Source organism: Myodes glareolus, chromosome 10 (genome assembly GCF_982192425.1).
Source record: "Myodes glareolus chromosome 10, mMyoGla1.1, whole genome shotgun sequence".
Taxonomy (NCBI): domain Eukaryota; kingdom Metazoa; phylum Chordata; class Mammalia; order Rodentia; family Cricetidae; genus Myodes; species Myodes glareolus.
This window is the reverse complement of record NC_142035.1, coordinates 13,771,702-13,792,129: the sequence shown is the minus strand read 5'-3', so window position 1 is coordinate 13,792,129 and position 20,428 is coordinate 13,771,702. Positions and strand designations below refer to the sequence as shown.

Below are 20,428 nucleotides of genomic sequence, written 5' to 3'. Positions count from 1 at the left end.
TACCATGTCCTGTGTCCATCAGGTCTTACTCTATAGCCCTGACGTCATCTAGAACCTTTCCGTACAGTGTAGCAGTCACTAGTCACTTGTGGGTATTTGTGCTGTGGCCCAGTCACAGCAGCTACCCTCTGAGGGCTTGACAGATTCTCTGTGGCCTGGGCCAGCAGCACACACAGAGCACTACAGCAACATGGTACTTCCACACAACCCCGCCTAGCACTGCACTGACTCTGCAAAGCTCCCCTAGCTCAGCCCCCGCCCCCCGCCCCATCAACGCTGACTCTAGACCAGCCTTTTGGAACCTATGCAGTACAAACTGATGGCCCTAGGCTCACATGGCTAGTGATCATTGGCCAGGTCCAAACTATGGTATGCAGAGTCTACAATACACCAGACCGGGAAGCCTTAGTGTGAAAAGAGAAGGCTGGCATGTGTCATGATGCTTCATGAACACATCTGTTGCGTGCTGAAATGTTTCAGGTATCATGTGTTAAATACACCGGACATTAAGCTCCATCTCTCCCATCTCAAGTCCACGCCAGGCTTGAGTTATATTTCCCCAACTGGGCCTATCCAAGACCTCATCCTCAGCTGTGGACCTCAGGTGGTCCACTTTTTCTACATCTCCGCTGCCCAGTATAGCCGCCAAAGGCACACATGGCGGGATGAATCCCACTGAAATGAAAGTCATCCATTCAGAGCCCTGGTCCTTCCAAGCAGCATCCTCTTTGGACAGAACGTCTGTAAGTGGAATGTGTATCTGCCCAGCTGCCCTCAGGATGAAAGTGGGAAGTCTCCTGCCCTCGATCTCCTGCTGACACGTGCCCTCTCTATCTCTCCAGCACACTCTGCTCAGGTATCCACTCAGCACCCTCCAAGGTCATGCTCTGTTCTGTTCTCATAGCCAGGGGCTCTGCCACCCTTGTCTCCTCTACATCTCTTCTACCTTGCCCCAAATTCCTCAACTGCCCGTTCTCTACACCACCCTAAGCACCCGTGTGTCCATCGCTAGTCCCTCCTCCTCATATCTCTCCTTCACTCATGAGATGGCTAGGAAGAAAGGTGAACATCAAGGTGCTCTTGGGTTTTTGTCCCCTTTCTCAGGTGAAAAGGGGGGCAGGTGCTCTACCAATGCCACAGCCCTCTGGGATCACTCAGACGCTTATCCACTGCCTGGGAGATCAGTTCAGTCCTGCTGCTCAGCTGTCTACTCCGAGGGATTCTCTTCTAATTCATCAAGTTAAGTCTCAAACTCAGTAGACTTTCCCGAGAAGTGCCTCCTCACACCCACATGAAGAGGGGGTACCTCAGCTTGTTCTAGAGTGCCCACAAGAATGCACAGGAGCCTGTGCACTCCCACCCTGTAGGGGCAGTGTTCAATCATTTGCTGGGAGCAGGGGTTGCAGTGACTTGGGGACCCAGTCATGCCAGGTAAAGCCAGCAGACTCCGCAGGTTTGCTCAGATACTCTGTCTCTCTCAAAAACACATAGACCTACATACACGCCACAGAGAAGTTTCCCAGATGCTGTGGATGCACCCTGCCAGGCCCGTGCTCTATGCATTAGCTCCTTCAGTCCTCACACCTAGCTAAGCAAATCAAAGCTTAGGGATTCAGGGCCAGCTGCTCAAGATCACAGCAAACTGGAAAATGGCTAAAGCCCAGCATCAGCACCAAATCTTTATGCTTGACTCTGATGTTTATCACCATCATTGCTGCCCCTGGGTTTCCCTTTGTTTCTGACAACTAATAAACTCTCTTCCTTTTAGCCCCAATCTCTGATCCCCTTCCCACCCCCACTTGCTGCCTTCCCATACCCCACGTCACCACCATGGTGACAAGAATGAAGACCTCCACCTCTTCCAGACTCCTCTCCAACCCCTTAGCAAGTACCCAGCTCCTGCAGCATGGTCTGTGGTAACCTAGAAGCCAACCATACCTCTATCACCATCTTGACTCTCAGCCATGCCGGGAGGGAGACTGGAGCCTGACCTGAGCAGGTGCTCAGTACAGATCTGCGCCTGGCTCCACCCTGCACTGCTGGGCTCTGTGGTCAGGCTGGGTGTCTTGCCTATGTACCTGATACTTGCAGCTCCTTGAAAGGCTTCCTGACCCCACCCCTGCAAAGCAGATCTCACCAGCCCTGCCGTCTCCTGGCCACAGCTATGCTGGACCCCACCTTTCCTACCAGAGCACAAGGTTTGAGAACAGATTCACTGCCCTCAGCTGTCAGCGCCCTGTATGCCCCAGGTTTCTGAATTTCTGAGCTGTTGCTAGCTCTTTTTTTGCATTTATTTAACAGTTTTGAAGTCCTAACAAGCAGTAGAGATGGCTTTCACCTCTCCTTCCTGGAGGGGTTGCAATCTCTTAGCTGCAGTGGGGATATGTAGTGGTTTGAAAGAAAATAGACCCCAAAGGGAGTGGTACTATTAGGAGGTGTGGCCTTGATGGAGGAAGTGTGCCACTGTGGAGGCGGGTTTTGAGGTCTCGTATACGGTTAGTCACACCCGTTGAGACAATCTACTTCCTGTTGCCTGCTATCAACACGTAGCAGCAGCTCCTTCTCCAGTACCATGTCGTCCTGCACGCCAACGTGCTCCTTCCATAACAATAAAGGACTGACCCTCTGAAACTGTAAGCCACCACCTCAATTAAATGTTTTCCTTTATGGAAGGTGCAGTGGTCATGATGTCTCTTCACAGCAATAGAAACCCTAACTAAACAGGATGGCTTCCCGGAGGCAGCTTGGTTCAGACGAGTCCAAGAAAAATCTCAGGTTTCAGAATGACCTAGCACCTTAATAAGTAGTAACAATGAACCTGTCCTGTGCTCCACGCCGGCAATAATCAGAGCCCCCCCAATGGAAAGAGGACTACCAGCAACAGCAACCAGCATTAACAAAAGGCAGTCACCAGAACTCACGTTCAGGATTATGGAGCGAAGGTGCTTCTGTGCAAAGGCGTTGGCCATGTCCTAGGGAGGGAAGCAACAAACAGGTAAGGTAGGTGGTACCTGGGACTGCTGTCAGGGGACGGTGTCCTCGCAGCCTTGAAGGTTTTCCTTCCAATTGAAAGTAAAGAAACCCACCGACTGTCACATTTATTTGACTCTAAAAGTTTCCCTGCTTCTTTTCACAAGTGCAAATGGACTCAGACAGTTTCCCTTCAAACAGGCACAATAAACTGAACATCTTCACAGGGGACTAAGATTGCTTGAGGACAGGACACATGTTACAAGGATGCTGGTGATGGACACTGCACGCGGCGCACACAGCGGTACACGCACCACTCCAGGCAGATGGCCACAGCTGAAGAACCCCGAGCAGCACTCTCCTCCAGGACCAGGGCCTTGGGCCAGCACCAACACCTGGTTACTTGTGGCTGGTTTAGAGGGATGTGCTGTGTGCCTTTGGGTAATCTCTCACAATGGACTCAGCTTTCCCATCAGATTTGGCTCAAACTTTGACAGTAACATTTTTTTATTAAGTATCCAGAAATAAAATATCCTAAGAGATGCATCCTCCATGGAGATTTTTAAGGGCCCGTCAGTACCATTCTGATACACGAGGGGCTACAATGATTATCATGCAAGCTCCTCCTCAGCTCGCTGGGGATCACTCTGCCATGACACTGTCACCCTGAGGAGCTGCTGAAATTTCACTTAAACAAAATGGTCCCATATCAGGATGCTTCCAATATTATCACAGCTTTTCTCAATTTCTGGGTCCCTTCTTTCTAATACCAGCATTGTCTTTGTGATATTAATTATAGAGACTCCCTTCTAAACTGCAGCCTTGGCCACCTTTATAGGCGACTGTAAGTCAGCAGGCCTGAGGGAGCTGCTGCTCCCGTGTGTTCCACATGTCTAGTCAGGATCATCTGGTTCACTGTGACCCCCGAGCACATCCTGGCCAGCAGAGGACGGTGCCTGGAGTGTTATTTAAGTGAGACTAAACACTGAGTGGACAACTCACAGAGGCACTACCAGCAGACTAGAGCTTCCCCTTGGTGCTGCATCCGGGAGCATACCCTCCTTCAGGCCCTTCAAGTGACCTCTCCAAAGCTCCCTCTAACCAAGAATAAGCACCCAAATTCTTTTTAACCTTAAAAAATTGTACATGAGTGTTTTGACTGTGTGTGTGCATGTGGGCAGTATCTGAGGAGGCTAAAAGAGGGTGTTAGATCCCCTGGAACTAGAGTTAGAAATGATTATGAACCTCCATGTGGGTGCTGGAGTCCTCTGCAAGAGCCATCTCTTCAGACCTCAAACTCCCTTTTGTAAACTGTCTAACCCTTCTCATTCTCTATCTAGGAACAGTCAAGGAAGGGCCTGGATTTACCCTCACTCTGGATTTGGCAGCCAGGAGGTGACACATTCTTGGAATCATATGGAAGAAAGTCAGGCTGTTTCTGCATCTGATTCCAAGCTAATTCCAGACTCTCACAAAGGTGTCCTGAGGAAATGCCTGGCCACTCTCCCAGAGCAGGCATCTCTCCGTCCTTCTATCGCTCTCACCTATGGAGCCTTTTTAGATTCCAATAAACAGACATGTCAGCTTTCCAGGGCCTTGCTTCCCTGAGCAGCCAGTACAGTCCATAAACTTCCTGTCCAGCTTTGACACCCCCTCCGCCCAGGAAGAGTCAGGCCCTCTGCAACAGCAGCGCTACTTACAGTGGCGGGCAGGTCTAGAGGGTTAAGGTGCTTGTCCTGCCAGCAGAAAGCAAAGAGCACAGAGAGAAGCAGACAGGGTGAGCGGTCGGCTTATGGTTAACACAACAGGAAGGGAGACAGTCACAGAGTCACACCATCCAAACAGATAGGACAGACAGACCATGGATGCTTCAGCTCCTCCCTCTAATAAAGGAACTCCCGAGAGCCTGATGCATAGCCCCACCTGAACTTCATTTAATGGGCTCATGATAGTGACAGAGAATTGGAAAGCCTTACTTCTTGTACACTATGTATGCTTTTAGCAGAGATCTGGAACGTTAGGTCTAGGGTGCTTAGAGCTTGTTTCATTCTGTCCTTTCATTTCACAAAAAGGGGCATTCAGACTTGGAATGCTGATACACAGGCCTAGTCAAAGGAAGGACAAGCACTTGCCCAGGTCCTCCACTCAGGTCAGCACCAGCCCCATTAACCAGCCGTCAGGTCCCACACTATAAAACAGGGCTCTCCTGGGACCTAACGACAGTGCCATGAGTGAGTGATCAGGCAGATGCCGTCACTCCCACAGCTATAGGTAAGCGACTAAAGATGAGACAGGAAGAGCTTGTCACGATACGTGTGCCACACAGCTGGTGAGCGAGGACGGAGGCTGAGGATGTAGACCAGGGATTCCACAGATGAAACTTGGTGCCCAGTCCCATTTCAGCCCCAGTGGCAGTCAGAGGGTCTCCCCTTATCCCTTCCTCTTCTTGGTCCTCTAGCCAAGGAATTAGCAAACTAAAGGCATATTGAGTGTGTTGTCTGTGTAAACAATTTGACTGGAAGACAGCTGTACCATTGTTTACCTCCTATCTGAAGCTGCCTTTGGCTACAACAGCCGAACTTGACAAGTTGCCACAAGAAGTAAAAAAATATTTACCTTCCAGCCTTCAGAGGAAACCCATCAGAATTCTGCCCTGATCCCAAAAGCAGCAGGTCACCCACCTCCCAGTTCCTTCCTGGGGCTTCCTTAGCAAAAACACACTACTGGGCTCTGGCAGGAAATGTTGGGAGGGAGAACTTGGGAGCATGGCTGGATCCTTCTCTTTGCCCCGAACTCTCAGAAGAGCCCAGGAGGAAATTTTGGAAAGCTACAGACCTGTCGCTTGTCTTCCGGGGCCTTCAGGAACAGTGCGTTAATCAGAGCGATGGCGTAGGTCTGGATCTCCTGGTTAGAACTGTGTCAACAGAGACAGGCAAGGGAGTCAGGGGACTGCAGAGCAAGAGGATGATGCTCACAGACAGCTTAAAACGCTCGCAGATTGTGATCAAACAATGACCTGAAGCTAAGTCAGAAAAGCATTTTGCGCAGGCGCACACTTGACCCTGTAATTCACGGAAGGGATTTATCCAAGATAGTAATCAGGAAGCTATGCATGATTTATTGGCAAGTTGTTACACTAGAGTCCTATTAAAAAGACAAGAATGTTAAGTAATCCAAATACTCTCACTGGGGGCTGTTTAATATGCGAGACTCCTAAGAGCCTCCTAAAAATCTTGCTTTGGGGTGAAGATTATTAACCTGGGACTCAGAGATGGGTTTGGAGTATCTGTGAAGCCCAGATATGGTACAGAGAGACTCTAGCTGACTGCGTGTGACCTTCTCAAGGGGAGAAAAGCTCAGCTGGTTTGGTTTCCACAAACATCTGGGATGTGGAACAGGGTTAGAAGCATCCTTGTAAAAGAGCTTGATATGGGAAAATGTTCAAGATGAATTATTCAGCCAGAAAAAAAGAAGAAAAACATAGGTACGTATGAATGTAGAGCAAGATCTAAATTCTGGTGAAAACACACAAAGGAAAAAGCTACGGGGCCGGTCAACTTAGTGTTGAGCAGTGGTCCTGTCGGAGCGGGGTGATAAGTAAAGAACGTACTGCTTATGTTTTCCACATTTTCAAAGTTTTGACTACAAGTTTATCTTACTTTAAGTAAATAAAATAATCTTATAAGCATTTTCCCAGAATCTCATAATGCTGGCTTGGGGCTTCCATCTCCCATATTGTGGGTGCCTCCTGTAGCTTCCTCCAGAGGGCCAACAGCTTCCTGGTCAGGAAGGTCCCTTGCTGAGCATACATACACTGGTGACAGTGTGGGCTAAATATTCACGACAGAAGTCTAAGAAATGTCACAATTCTCTACTGTTCTCAAGGAGGGCAGCTAAGGTCACCTCCAATTCATACGAGGAAAGAGGAGTAAGGTTGCCGGGACCCATGAAATTTCTATCCAGAGTCTGTGATCTCTCTATCCTGGCTCTTCGAGAATGAAAGTTGGGGCTGAGGAATCCTTTAAAAATGACAAGATGATGCCAGGGCTGGTGGTACCCACCTGTAATTCCAAAATGTGAGATGTGAAAGGAAAAGGAACATGAGTCCAGGGCCAGCCTGGACAGCATGAGTCCCACTCCTCCTCCAGAAACACCAGCGACAAGGTGGGAGCAGGCCCACATGAGTGTTCTAGATTAATGGGAACAAGTTAGGAGCACTACTGGGTTGTGTTGGCTAGTCTATGTCACGTGACACAAAGTAGAGTTACCTGGAAGTGGAGAACCTTAAAAGAGAAAACGTTTCCATAAGAACGGGCTACAGGACACTTTCTTAATTAGTGATCAATGGGGGAGGACCCAGCCCATTGTGGGTGGGGCCATACCTGGCCTGGTGGTCTTGGGTTCTATAAGAAAGTAGGCAGACCAAGCCAGTAAGCAGCAGCCCTCCATGGCCTCTGCATTAGCTCCTGACTGGATTCCTGCTCTGTTTGAGTTCCTGTCCTGACTTCCTTTAATGATGAACAGTGATGTGGAAGCGTAAGGCAAACAAACCCTAAACTCCCCTATTTGCTCTCAGTCATGGTGTTTATAGTAACCCTAATTAGGAGAGGAACTGGCCCCAGGAGTGGGGTACTGCTGTGACAGACCTGTCCATATATTTCTGTGAGGACTGTAGAAGGACTTTAGAACTTTGGGTTAGAAAAACCATTGAGTGTTCAAAGCTTAGAGAGCTGTTCTGTGGGAGCCTGGAAGATAAGAACGCTGAGAGAAATGCAGAGGTTGACGACCTGGCTTATTGAGTTCCAGAGGGAGGCAAAGACTCTGCCGGTACATTTGTGTGAAGAAGCTGCGTGTCTGCTCAGCTGGAGCTGAAGAATCAGCTGTGATTAGCAAGGGACCAGAACCATTGAAGAGAAACCGTTGCTTTACTGGGACACGTGATGCTGGTTTGTTGAAGCTGAGAAATTAGCAGTGACTAAGAAGAGACCACTGAGGTGATATCTTCTGGGAAGTGTTTCCTGAGAGTACAGGGAAGCTATGTTCCAGAGGCAGCCAAGGTCGTACCTCATGTTGGTAGCCAGACTTGGTAATGTGTAAGAGTCACCCAGGTGGTACTGGTTTTAAAGGCATGAAGGGATATTGGAGAGCACCAGAGGCATGGCACCAGAGAGGCCACTGGGGAAGGTGCAGCTGGAGTGCAGTGGAAGCCCCAGAACTGAAGGGGCCATGCAGAGAAGTTGGGGCGTGGCACCGTGAAGAGAACCTATTGGTGAAAGCGCAGCCCAGCTGCAGCATGTGACCCCAGAGTTTTGGAGAAGACAGTGCCACGGCATGGCCACCAAGATCAGCAGCAGCAGTGGAGTGGAGCCAGCCTGAGCCCAGAAGACAAGCTGTGTGTGCTGCAGGGGACGGAGCTGGAGAAGTGCCCCAAGCCCCTCAGAAGATTGTGAGTTATTTACAGATGGAGTTTGACTTTGCTTTGTTCAGATTGTGACTGTGCCCTGGTTCTTCCCTCTTGAAGCAAGAAAGTATTTATTTTTGATTTTACAGGAACCCACAGTTGAGAGACTTCAAACTTTTTTTTAAAAAAAAAAGATTTAAGAGTTTTATAGAGACTTTGGACTTTAAAAGAGGCTATATTTTTAAAGAGACTACTTCTAAAGTGCTTGAATTTTGTAAGGCTGTGGGACTTTTTAAGCTTGTAAAATGTTTTCTATTTTGATGTCTTTATTAATGTGTGATCTTTGGGAAAGGAAAAGTTGTGGATTCCTAGACAAAAGGTCAGTTGTGCAGGTCAGTTTTATGTCAACTTGGCAAAGGCTAGAGTCATCTGAGAGAAGGAACCTCAAGCGAAAAAATGCCTCTGTAAGATTGGGCTGTAGGCAAGCCTGTAGAGCATTTTCTTAATTAGTGATTGATGGGAGGGCCCAGCCCATTGTAGGAGGGGCCCCTCCTGGGCTGGCGGTCCTGGGTGAAACTGCATCTACCTGTCTTGCATCTGGGAGACTATCCTAGATATATGCATCCTCAGGACCCCACAGGGGACATGGCCCATTCCAATCAAGTCCAACAAGCAGGAAGGAGAATCGGTGTCAATAAGCAGTGTTACCACCCTTCTTTAGGCAAGTTCGGCCCTTATAATCATGAACACTAGCTCCAAGTGGTGCCTGTGTGTCTCCTGACTTTAATACAGGCTAAATGTATGTTCTGATAAAGTAAGTTTGATAAAAGAAAAAAAAAAAAGCAAACTAAAACCATCTAGGCTGGCCATCATGCTAGTTTTTAAATTTTCTTTGATCCACATAGGTATGAAAGGTAGAGATGACTTATACATCCAGAGATGAGAAAACCGAGGCCAAACGACAAGGCCAAATCCTGGCATGCCACAGAGCCTGGGTCTGAGCTGGCATCCCAAACTCACATGTAGCTCATATTTCTGGATGTTGTCACCACACTGTTGCCACCATAGCAAATGACCACCCACTCAACAAACTAAGCTTCCACTTAAATCAGGAAGGGGCTTCAAAAATGGTCGAGTACTTGTTTCCAGGGAGCTCAGAACTTCAGATGGGCAACTGGTGATGAAATACAGTATTTTACATAAATATCATTGTCATGGGTATGAACAAGACTACCAGGCTCATAGAAGAGGGAGTGTCTAACACTGCCTGGCAGCTGGGGTCTCAACTATGAAAAGAATTCCCACAGAGGAGGAGGAGGTGCTGAAGGAATGTGTAGGGCCAGGCAGAATTCTAAGACAGAGGATGGACTGGCCAGGGGACGGTAGGGCCCTTACTCACACTTGCAGGTGAGAGATGAGCTGTCCCACGGTGATTTCCTCTGCTATCTTCTGGTACAGGCTCTGGCTGTTTAATACCATGCTCTCTAGGATGGCCAGGGACCGCTGAAGGATAGACACATCGACCATCGGCTGGCTCACATACCCTGCAATCTAGATCCAGGGAGAGGCACACTGGATGGGAAACTGGAGCCAAGGAAGCCCTTGATGCTCCCTTCTCAGCACACTGCCTCTATGTGGGCAATGGTGGCCAGGTGGATCACAACATCTGGTTTATGACTGCTCTGGCCGGTGAACCAGGATTCCCTCAGCATGGACGCCTCCATCTATGTGACAGTATCCACTCAACTGTGTTTCTTCAAAATGCTTAACACCTTAATCCTTTTCAAAACAAGAGTTCAACTTGAGGTAGACCTACTGTACTGACTCTTGTATCTTATCTTTACCTGCTCTTCCACTCCCTACAGAGTTAGACCATCAGACCTGGAGAATCCTTTAGCCAAACCCCTCTTCTCAGTTCCCTCCACACACTGTCACTTCACTTCTGCCTAAATGTTTCTAACATTGGGAAGTTCTCAATGGTTCAAACCAAGGATGTGAACTGCTAGGCAACGACAGCCTGGTTTTCATCCAGTTTTCTGGGCTGAGACTGCCCCTTCTGGTAGCAGACAGGATGGCAGATTTGGAAGGGCTCTTCTGCTGCTCTGGTTCATCTTGTAACCAAGCAGGCTACTTGTCAGATTTGCACAAAGGAAGCACATTTGCAAATGAGATGCAGCTTTCTCTCAGAAGAGCTGAGGAAGCAGGTAGCTCAGAGCTGATGACTGGCTGTTTTGTGCCAGCCTCCCTGACAACCAGTTCTGCTCTGAGCCCTGTCCTTGGTGCAGGCCCCAAGAGAGAGCAAACTGTGACTTGAGATCTTTTCATGGGCAAGTGACAATGGCCTCTCTTGAGACCAGGCTGTGAAAACTGAGCCACATCTCCCAGAGATGCGGTCAAGAGACAAACAAAGGAGCCACTACAAGCTGCTAAGGAGGATGTTCAGCGGGCCAAGGGAAGTAAATTAATTTTTAATCTGGTGACATTTCCAACATATGATGGGTTTATCAAGAAAGAACCTACAGTAAATTGAGAAGCACCTGTTAGAGTATACAACATTCAGGAGTCCTGGGAAGATCATTGCTTGAGGATGAGAATCCAGCCCCAGGGAATACAAACATAACTCCTGCCAGAGACTACATACAGTCTGCACTGCCGACTCTCCCCTTATGCCCAAAGAATGTACAGGGAGAGGAGGGAGACAAACAGAATGCTGGAGACCTCACCTGCTTAATAAAGGTGATTGAAACCATGTCCCAGGAGACAATGCCATGGTCCATGAGCTCTAAGAAGGCAGTCAGGGTGAATGCCAGCATCTCACTGTAGCTGAGACACGTGCGACACACACAAAACACAGAGATTCAGATCCAGGGAGTGCAAGTGTGAAGGCAGCTACAAAAGGGACAGCTCTCAGTAAACACCCACGGGAAATCTGCAGAAGCAGCAGTCAGTGCCTGCAGCGCCCAGCCAGCTGCAGGGCAGATGTGGCCCAGGTACCTACACTGCAAAGTTGGTGGGCTGCAGGCACCCAGGCTTGTCTTCACCATCTTGCTTCATCTCTGGGTTAGTCTGTTAGCTATCTCCCCAAACAAAGACTGTCAAAATGTAGTTTGCTGGGGGACCTATGAGAGCTTATATCCCATATTGCCCCTTAGGCCGAGAGGCACCAGGGCGAAAGGGACAGTCTGGGTGTGGCTATGCCTTCAGTTTCTGTCTGAGCAGTTGCCATGCTTGTTTTGTCTTCCCAGCTCTAGCTTCCTCTTCTGTAAGATCAAGTTAGTCTCAGAGCATTCGTCTCACAGGGCTGTGGGAAGAGCAAGCTGATGAGGTCTACTGTGCCCTTACAATAATGTGGTATAAGGATTAATCGTCTGCCTTTTGTCTCTCCTTACAGATTTAATCATTCATGCAGTGGCACAGTGCTCTACAGTTAACGAGCCAGATCCCCATTTGCCAGCGGTAATAACACTGCTAGCAGAATTCGGGGCTGAGTGTCATTCCCATTTCAGAGAGGAGACTAAGGTTGGTCTGTTGCAGCCCAACGCTCTCCCAATGGCAGGCAGAGGCTTCTGCTTGGTTCAGCTGGAGGATCCAAGACTTTAAAACAAATGCCTAGGATTAGCTGCTTGGCTTGGCTGACAGTTTTGGGAGCTGATCCGCTGCCTGTGAGATTTCTGACTCCATGCCTGTTAGCTTAGGCTCCACAGGCTTAGTTGGAGACGTGGGCACCTGTCACTCACTGCTGATCATAAATAGGGCCCAGCCACCTAAGCCTGGAGGGCAGTAGAGGTGTCCAGGCGTGGCGCCTGAGCTCCTCCTTGACAGTGTGGAGCAGGGAGATGGTATCCAAAGGGAGGCACGCACATCAGGAGAGAGGGGATGGGATCAGGGAGGGTAGACAGGTCACTAAGAAGATGACAGACAGCTGCCCTCTCTCCCCTGAACCTCATCAGGCCAAGCACTTTCCATAAGGTACAGGTCTGCTGTGTACTGGCTTCCTTCCTGACGCCCACGGCCCCTACTTTTACTACTCACCTAGTACAGCACTGGGTCACTCAACCCACGAGAGTCCCCTGGATGCAGGACCCCAACACGGACGAGACCTCTCTGTATGTGGACTTGGACTCCTTGCTGACACCACAGAAGTGAGAACAGGTCACGGAACTCTCAAACTGCTCGGAAGACTTTGGCCATACTCACTGGGACAGGAGCTTGGTTCCGCTCTCCACAAGTCTCGTCAGCATGACGATGCCATCCATGTTGATGAACTCAGTGGCAAAAGTCACGTCGGCTGAGAGCTTTGCCAGCTCCTTCATGGCATCCAGCCGGGTCTCCATACTGGATGACTGGGTCCTTTCCATCAGCTGGCGTGCAGCCCGGGACTGTGAGGCCAGGGACAAAAGAGATGCCATCTGCTCCTGCAGCAGGTTACTACTGTGGGCTCAGAGCCGAGCCCCGGGCAGAGTTAGATTTTCACGTGGCTTAGGAACTGCTAAATAAACGTTTATGGGACCAATAAGAGAATTTCCAGTATTCTGGGACTGATCTGTAGATATCTGTATCTTTTCCTTTCCTATACCCCTATAGCCTATGGATTTATTTTAAAATCACATCTCTTTTGTGTGCATGCATGTGCATGCCCTACCCTGAGTGTGGCAATTAGAGCATAAATTATAGGCTCTTTTCTTCCACCATGAGGTCCAAGGGATAGAACTCAGGCCATCAGGCTTGGCGGCAAGTGCCTTAACCCACTGAGCCATCTTGCTAGCCCCTGGTCTACAGATTTTTCTTTCAATTCCTACCAAGAAGATAAAGAAAACTGGGACATCTCCTAACTGTGCCGTCTGCAGGAGCAGGTCTGGCTTAACAGGGAGCGTTTTACCGATGAGCACTACCTGACAGTACGGGGTTCTGCTACAAAGCCAAGCACCACCCCTGGAAGCAATGGGGGTGGGGGAGGACTGGACATCATCTGTCAGAGGCCAAGGGCCCTGCCCTAGAATTTAATCTGATGACCATGATGGATCCTTCTAATTCTAAAGTGTAATAGGCCTGACGATGAAAACTTTAAAATTCAAAGTTCTAGATCACCCTTTCCCAAGAGAATCATGCTGGTGAAATGTGAAGGACAGAGGACCCAGAAGCCATGACCGTGAACCGCTTCCCAGACATGATGGCTGGTGAGGACAAATGCCTCCCGCCATGGGTCCTCCCCAAGCAGGATGCTGGCCTTCTGCCATGCCCACTCATCACCCTCATGCTGAACTTGCTACCACACAGTCAGACTCCAGCTCACTGTTTCATCGCGCCCGCTTTAAACGTAACATTTTCTCTGGAAAGGAGCAGGAAGAGCAGACTGCCCCAGGTCTGCCTGTCTGCTCAGTGTCAGGAGCCCAGTTCTTCAGAGGCTGGGGAGTGAAGCCAGCTACCCCTCCCTTGCCTCTCTGTTACAAAAAGGGGCCTGAGCCAGGCAATAGTGGCACACACCTTTGATCCCAGCACCAGCACTCAGGAGGCAGAAGCAGGCGGATCTCTGTGAGCTGGAGGTCAGCCTAGTCTACAGAGTGAGTTCCAGGACATGTTCCAAAGCTACAGAGAAACCCTGTCGCCAAAAATAAAAGGTGGGGTGGGGGGGGGCTGTGCCTGTACAAGGCTCACAAATCCTTCTAATCCCACAGCAGCAAATGGGTGGACAGAGAAAAAGGTCACCCATGAGACAGTCTATAGGGCATCGGTCTGCCTCACACTTAGAAACTTCCATCCAAATGTCAACCTCCCTCCAGAGACGGCCTTCCTGGCTGCTGTCTCCTCCACTTCATACAAAGGTCTACAAGATGCACTGCACGTCTGACAACTGTCACATGAAATTAGCAGAGCCTAGTGTGTGTTTGCAAGGGGATGGCGTGTCTTGTGGAGAAGCCCCTTTACAAGTGGAGGGAGGTGAACAGGATGCTGAGGAAACTGGCCAAGCCTCACAGGTCCAAGTTTGAACTAGGCTTGGCTACTTTTTCAGTTGCACAAGTGGCAAGCTACTCAACCTAAGTCCTTAGTCTCCTTGTCTGTAAAATGGGCAGAATGTCTCCCTCTTGGTTCTTTGGTAGGATTAGCTGACGCAATCAGGAGGGCTTAGAGAAACAAGGTACATGCTGGCTGGCGCTCTTTGTACCTGCCCCCTCCTAGGACAAGCTGGTTCTTCCCTCAACAAGAAAACATGGCCTGAAATTTCCTACAACGGTGACAAAGGCTGAGTGTTGGTGATCACCTCTGTCACAGTCCTGCCTCCCTGTCCTGATGCACACTGCAACTTTACCCCCTTTCCTGCACCTTCACCCTCTCCCATCTGAACTCATCCATGGGACACACGAAAAACTGCAAGAGAAAGAAAGGGGCCTCCGGTTGGAGAGCGGGCTGCAGGACTGGGCACAAAGACCTTTCACTTCTTTGCCAAATCTCACAAGTTTTGAAACACGTTAATGCGTTTTACCTATTTCTCATAGCAACACTTCTGGACTCCTTATCTCCCGAGTGCCTGTCCTCCTCTACACCCTTTGAGACTGAGCTCCCTGGTACAGCAGCAGACATAGGTCCTCTACTGTGCCCCCAACTATCACTCCGAACACCTGGCTGTCCACTTTCCTGCTGGAACCTGAGCTGTGCCGTCTGTGCCTCCGGCTGCCCTGCGCTCGCCCTGCCATCTGTGCTCATCACAAGTTGCAGGCCACATCTTCCCTATCCTGCTCCCTGTTTGAGTCACTTCACATCCTTCCTCGCCACTACCCCCACCCCACCTACACCCCTTCTTTTCGTTTTGAGACAGGGTACTATCTGTACGATCTACAGCTGAGGTTGGCCTTGACCAGTCTATAACTGAAGATGACTTTCAACTCATGATCTTCCTGCCTCTACCTCTCAATGCTGGGGTCATAGGCCTGTTACTACTCCAGGCTCCTGCTTTTTACTCCCTTTCTGGTAGCTCCCTTTAATCACGTTTAGGGTTGCTTATACAGAATGAGAGTATCCCCTTGGGCTCCCCTGTCCTCACCCAGCACTCCGCCACATTCACTAAGGTATCTCCTAAGTCCTGTCATCCCACCGCCTTCACTGGGATGTGAGCATTCCTGACCAAGTTCTCAGAGGCCACTCTCCCACCAGCCTCCCTTGCCTGCCTGTGAAACTAACCCAAAGGGAAGCACAGGCCACTTTCTTTGTTGATTCCCTTTCTTTCTGAGTAAGGTCTGAGTTCACAGAAGCCATGCAAGGAACTGTGGAACTGGTCTCCAGAGTCCCCAGACCACCAGTGCCGCCCCAGCACACCCTGAAGCCGTGGTCTTTCCTTCCTTCCGTTAGTTCCAGCTTTACCTTCGAGGCTGAGGCTCCAGAAAAGCTTTCTGGAGACCCCTATGCTGAGGCAGGCTGCCCTCTCAGTCCTGAGAGCCTGAGTGACTCTTTCCAATGCCAAGAGGCTGCCTGCTGCCCGTGCTCATAAGCTGCCAGCCAGGCTGCGAGGGCGAGGGATTTCAAACGCCACAGCACTTGGTGTGTTAGCTGACTGGAATACCTACCGGAGAGACAGCCAGCTGTAAGATTGTCCCATTCTTAATGTCACTTCGAGTCTGGGAAGCAAAGAATCAAAGAAAACAAAAAGACAAGATTAAGAGTGCATGGAGGTCAACCAATAGGGACTTGCGGTCATTTTAAAAGTGCAGTTGGCTCTCCTCATCTGCAGATGATCCAGCCAGCAGTGAACCACAGATCTCTGCATGGGGAGGTTTGCTTTGAACGGTATACCTGTAGCATTACTAGGCAGCAGGTACTTCCATGGCCTGCCCGCTGCATGAAGCACATTCTCGACTGGGTTTTCATGTGCATGTGTCAGATGAGAGGCAGCTACTGTGACATCTGAACACCAAGAGTTTGCTGTCCTGGCCTTCTAGGGACCACTCCCCATGGAGACTGAGGGACAACTATAGTTCACTGAGGCTCTGCAGCAGGCCTCCTCTTGCTTGCTCCTTGCAAAGAGATCCTAAGATTCTCCTCAGGAGTTCCGGGTCTCAAGAAGCAAAGGCACTCAGCCACTGGGGAGCAGACTGGTGTACTCCATGCTCCAAAGGGCAGCTCTTCAACCAGGAAATGGGCCGCCTAGACAGCGAGGAAGCTGGATAGTGCCATCCCTTTGGCAGGTCACTTGCAAGCTAAGTTTGCCCTGACCTTGATTACTTTGTTCTTACCTGCTCGGTGACATAGAGCTGGGGCCCATCTGCATAGCGGAGTGTGTAGTACTCCGGGTTTGGCAGCGACCACCTGTGTGAGAGAAAACAATACACCCTCTTGGCCTCTCCTCTGGGCTTGTCTAGAGCAATAACAAATGCTTTTCAACAGTGACTTAAGGACTGTCAGCCTGTCTGGAGCACAGTGGAATCCAAACAAAGCTTTGAACAGAGCTCCTGAGAAAGGAAGGCTCTCCACCACAGTGAGGGTCAGTACCTCAGGACGAGGTCCAGACAGAGGGGCGTGGGTCTCACATACTGCCCAGACCACCCAAAGGCCACTCCTAGGTCCAAGAATAAATGAGAATCTCAGGACGCCTCAGGAACATCCTCATTAGCTGTCCTTCCTTGGTAAGACAATGACCCAATAGACGCTCTCTGTACAAGTTCCTCCAGGGCAGGGCAGCCTCCCCCACTCTTAGCTGTCACTGTGGAAAGGAAGTCAACTTACCCATCACACACTTCCTTGATGATGGATGCCAGGGGCCGTTTCTGAAAGAGATGGGAGGAGATCTTTCAGCACGCGGTTTGCTGCCAGCAGAACCACTCAGTCTCTGATGAGAAGAAGCTTTCCCAAGCCACAGTGACCATCTTCCCTGCGGAGGTCTGGCCCAGCGCATAGGCTTCCTGTCACTGCCCTTGCTTATGATGCCAGTGGCCTGTGGGCCTAAACACTTCCTCCTCTGTGCACCTGACCCCTCCTTAGAGCTCTGACATACCTGGTCGATTTCAAGGAGCTGGGCATTAGCACCTGGCCATTCAATGGCCACCTTAACAATGTCTGACGGTGGAGGCATTGTTCTCAGCGGGCCCTGCTTCAAGACACAGACACAGCCGCCTGCAGAGAGAACCAAACAGAAGGGAAGGTCAAAGTGTGCCTTCCTCTTCATTCCAGCTGTCCGCTCGGGAGGGCTAAAGCGACACACAAAACTGTGCGGTGCGCAGTGTCTAAGTTCATGCCGCAGCTTCTCCGCGGGCTGCTGTCTCCTTAGATCCAATCAGCGGCAGAAATGGGACAAAGCTCTCTGTCATCTGCAGCCCAGGCGGCAGCAAGATTGGCCAGTGTGACAGTCAGTGTGAGGGGCCAAGAGGACTGGGTGGGAGCAGAGCTCACTGGGTGCAAACCCCATCCTGGGGACTCGGGAGGAGAGAAACCCGTGCTCTGAAGCAGAAGGGAAGAGACAGTCTTTTCTTGGTTGAGTGGTTAGCTGAAGGGGCCAGGCCACTTCTGCTCAGCAGATCCCAGTGTCGGCAGGGCCCAGTCTGCTCTCTCCTCCCCACTGTTGTGGCCACTCCTGCCCCTTCAAAGGACACACAGTGTGGAGACTCCTCCCTGTGGGATAATGTGGAATTCAGAAAATGGAGACGAGAACTGAGACAGGAAATGCTATTTTGGTCCCTAGTGCCAAGGGCAAGGGCTGCCAGGAGCTTGAGTGCAGGCGGTAAGGATGCTCTCATACTAAGACCCTCTAGAGGGCGGGGCTGTGGGAGTGCAGCTGAACCCGCCCATCACACACAGACCCCTCTAGAGGGTAGGGCTGTAGAAGTACATCTGAGCCTCCCCCCACCATCACACACAAAGACCCCTCTACAGGGCAGGGCTGTGGAAGTGCATCTGTGCCCCACTCCCCATCACATAAAGATCCCCTCTAGAGGGCGGGGCTGTGGGAGTGCAGCTGAACCCCCCCATCACACACAAAGATCCCTCTAGAGGGCGGGGTTGTGGAAGTGCATCTGAGCCCCCCATCATACACAAAGACCCCACTAGAGGATGAGGCTGTGGAAGTGCATCTGAGACCCCCCCCATCACACACAGACCCCTCTAGAGAGCAGGGCTATGGAAGTGCATCTGAGCGCCCCCTCCCCATTACACACAAAGACCTCTCTAGAGAGCAGGGCTATGGAAGTGCATCTGAGCCCCCCCCCCCCCACACACACACTGCCCTTGAAAATAAATGGAAATAAATCATCTGGGGCAAGTCTGGGAGATGGGCTCATGTGACTGGTATCCTAGGCAACTCTGGTGGCTTAGTGGTATTCTGGGCAGCACTGAGGCTCTCTCCAAGGCCTGACGAAGGCAGTCACTCTGCTGATGGATTATTTCAATGTATATTTACACTTCTTGCCTACAGGTTCAGGAGCGGGCGCTCTTTTAATGAAAAAGACCTTTTGCCTCCTCAAGGTTCAGCCCCTCGCCTGCAGTTCATGCCTGGCTAATGGGGACCGCCTGCCTCTGTTGGCGTGTGCAACACCGCTGTTGCTAAGTTGTTAATCGTGTGTGATATCAATTTTCCAGCCCCAACAGATGCCAGTTCTCACAGCCTGGTGGGCACAAACCTCTTGTGAAAAGGGTTCGTGAAGTGTGTCCTCTGCACCCCTAGGCAGAGAGGAGGAAGCATAGACCATTTCCTGAGGGGTGGGCTGTGTCAAGAGCCAGTTGTCAAAAACATCAGGGTGTGAAAGTATATCCACTGCTGCTTCCCAGCAGCCCTCAGGAAGAGGCAGGGCAGCACCAGACTTGAAGAGGACAAGAGTGAGGCTTGGTCAAGCCCTAGTTGACCTAGCTAGTAAGTGGGGTAGACAGCTAGAGCTTAGAGTTGGCCAACTCTTCCCTCTTCCCTGAGCAGATCTGAATTCCCTAAGAAGACAGCAGTGGGCGGCTGTTTCTGCAGCTCCTGGCAGAACCTTAATGTGTAGTTTTTATGTGCCTAGGCCCACATCAAACCTCTAAAAGGAAACTGGCCCCATGAGGCTAACTTCTGGAAGAGAGGCTCCAGGACAGCAGGGCAGAGTGTGCTCTGCCAGGGTGGAGCTGTGACCCTGACAGCAGAACATCCCTATGTGGTGAGGCGTCACTGGCACTGGAGGCAAGACTCCAGTGGTGAGATCACTTCTAAGAACTGACATGTAATTTACAACCAAGTGCATGGACCCAAAGCATACCTACATATACATGCATATGTATACAGATTATAAAAATAGGAGCACACGAGGCTCCTTTAAACCTCCACCCAGTACCACTCTAGACAATGCACCAGCCCTCCTAGGGCCTACCGACTTCACTGCCACCAGGGGGCTGGGCCTGCTTTTGTGCTTCCTATAAATGGAAGTGTGCAGTACAGCTTTCCAGACCATTTGTCAACAAGAGATTTTTCTTTTCAAAATAAGTGGGGCCTGGGTCAATGGCTCAGTGGGTAAAAGCACACATGCATGCATACACACGTGCACACAGTGAGTAGCAGGCACTCTGAAAAAGAGCACTAGGCTGGGACGCTGTCCCTGCTGAAGAGAGCAGGTGGATTCAGAGCCCACGACTGTCACATCTTTACCCACGTCTCTGTCTTCTGTTCTTGAAACACGAGTGTGTTAGTTCTAAAGTGCTCTGGATGCCCTTTGAGGTGCAAGTTCACGATTCCAAAGTAGAACATAAAAATGTCCAAATGAGGATGACCTAGGTCCTCAAGGAAGTTAACTCTTATTCTGCTGTCAGGAAACATGCCATACTCTCTGGACTCCTTCCTGAGCACTCCCTTTGAAGGTCGCAAGCTGAGTATGTCGTCACTACTTTGTTTTGGTTCCAAGTAATTTAGTCATCACATCATTTATCAAAGCTGGTCCTTAATGATTCATTTCAAAACTCTACCCATGTCATATAGAGCAGGAAAATCTCCAGCCACCCAGGTCATCCAAGGGATGGTAAGAGGCCCGCAGTCAGCGACTGTCTTCCCCACAGACAAGCAGACTACTAGCGCTGAGTGATGTCCCAGCTGTCCCAGCTGAAGGAAAGAGAACA

The 20,428-nt window shown here is 50.2% G+C and overlaps 1 protein-coding gene across 4 annotated transcripts in view; it reads right to left on the bottom strand.

Annotated features, from left to right (window-relative positions):
• The window catches only part of Elmo2 (engulfment and cell motility 2), a 38,281-nt gene that overhangs the window by 10,004 nt on the left and 7,849 nt on the right, over window positions 1-20,428 (bottom strand). For 3 of the 4 annotated variants that reach the window (XM_087911016.1, XM_087911017.1, XM_087911018.1), the window contains 9 exons: window positions 17,355-17,473; window positions 17,087-17,127; window positions 16,597-16,669; window positions 15,931-15,981; window positions 12,569-12,750; window positions 11,095-11,194; window positions 9,771-9,922; window positions 5,806-5,884; window positions 2,922-2,972 (listed from right to left, as the gene is read on the bottom strand). In XM_087911016.1, the coding sequence (XP_087767142.1) occupies window positions 2,922-2,972; window positions 5,806-5,884; window positions 9,771-9,922; window positions 11,095-11,194; window positions 12,569-12,750; window positions 15,931-15,981; window positions 16,597-16,669; window positions 17,087-17,127; window positions 17,355-17,432 (807 nt within the window). In that variant the 5' untranslated portion in view covers window positions 17,433-17,473. Of the gene's footprint in view, window positions 1-2,921; window positions 2,973-5,805; window positions 5,885-9,770; window positions 9,923-11,094; window positions 11,195-12,568; window positions 12,751-15,930; window positions 15,982-16,596; window positions 16,670-17,086; window positions 17,128-17,354; window positions 17,474-20,428 lie in introns of those variants that run through there. The other variant, XM_087911015.1, reaches the window with a different exon arrangement.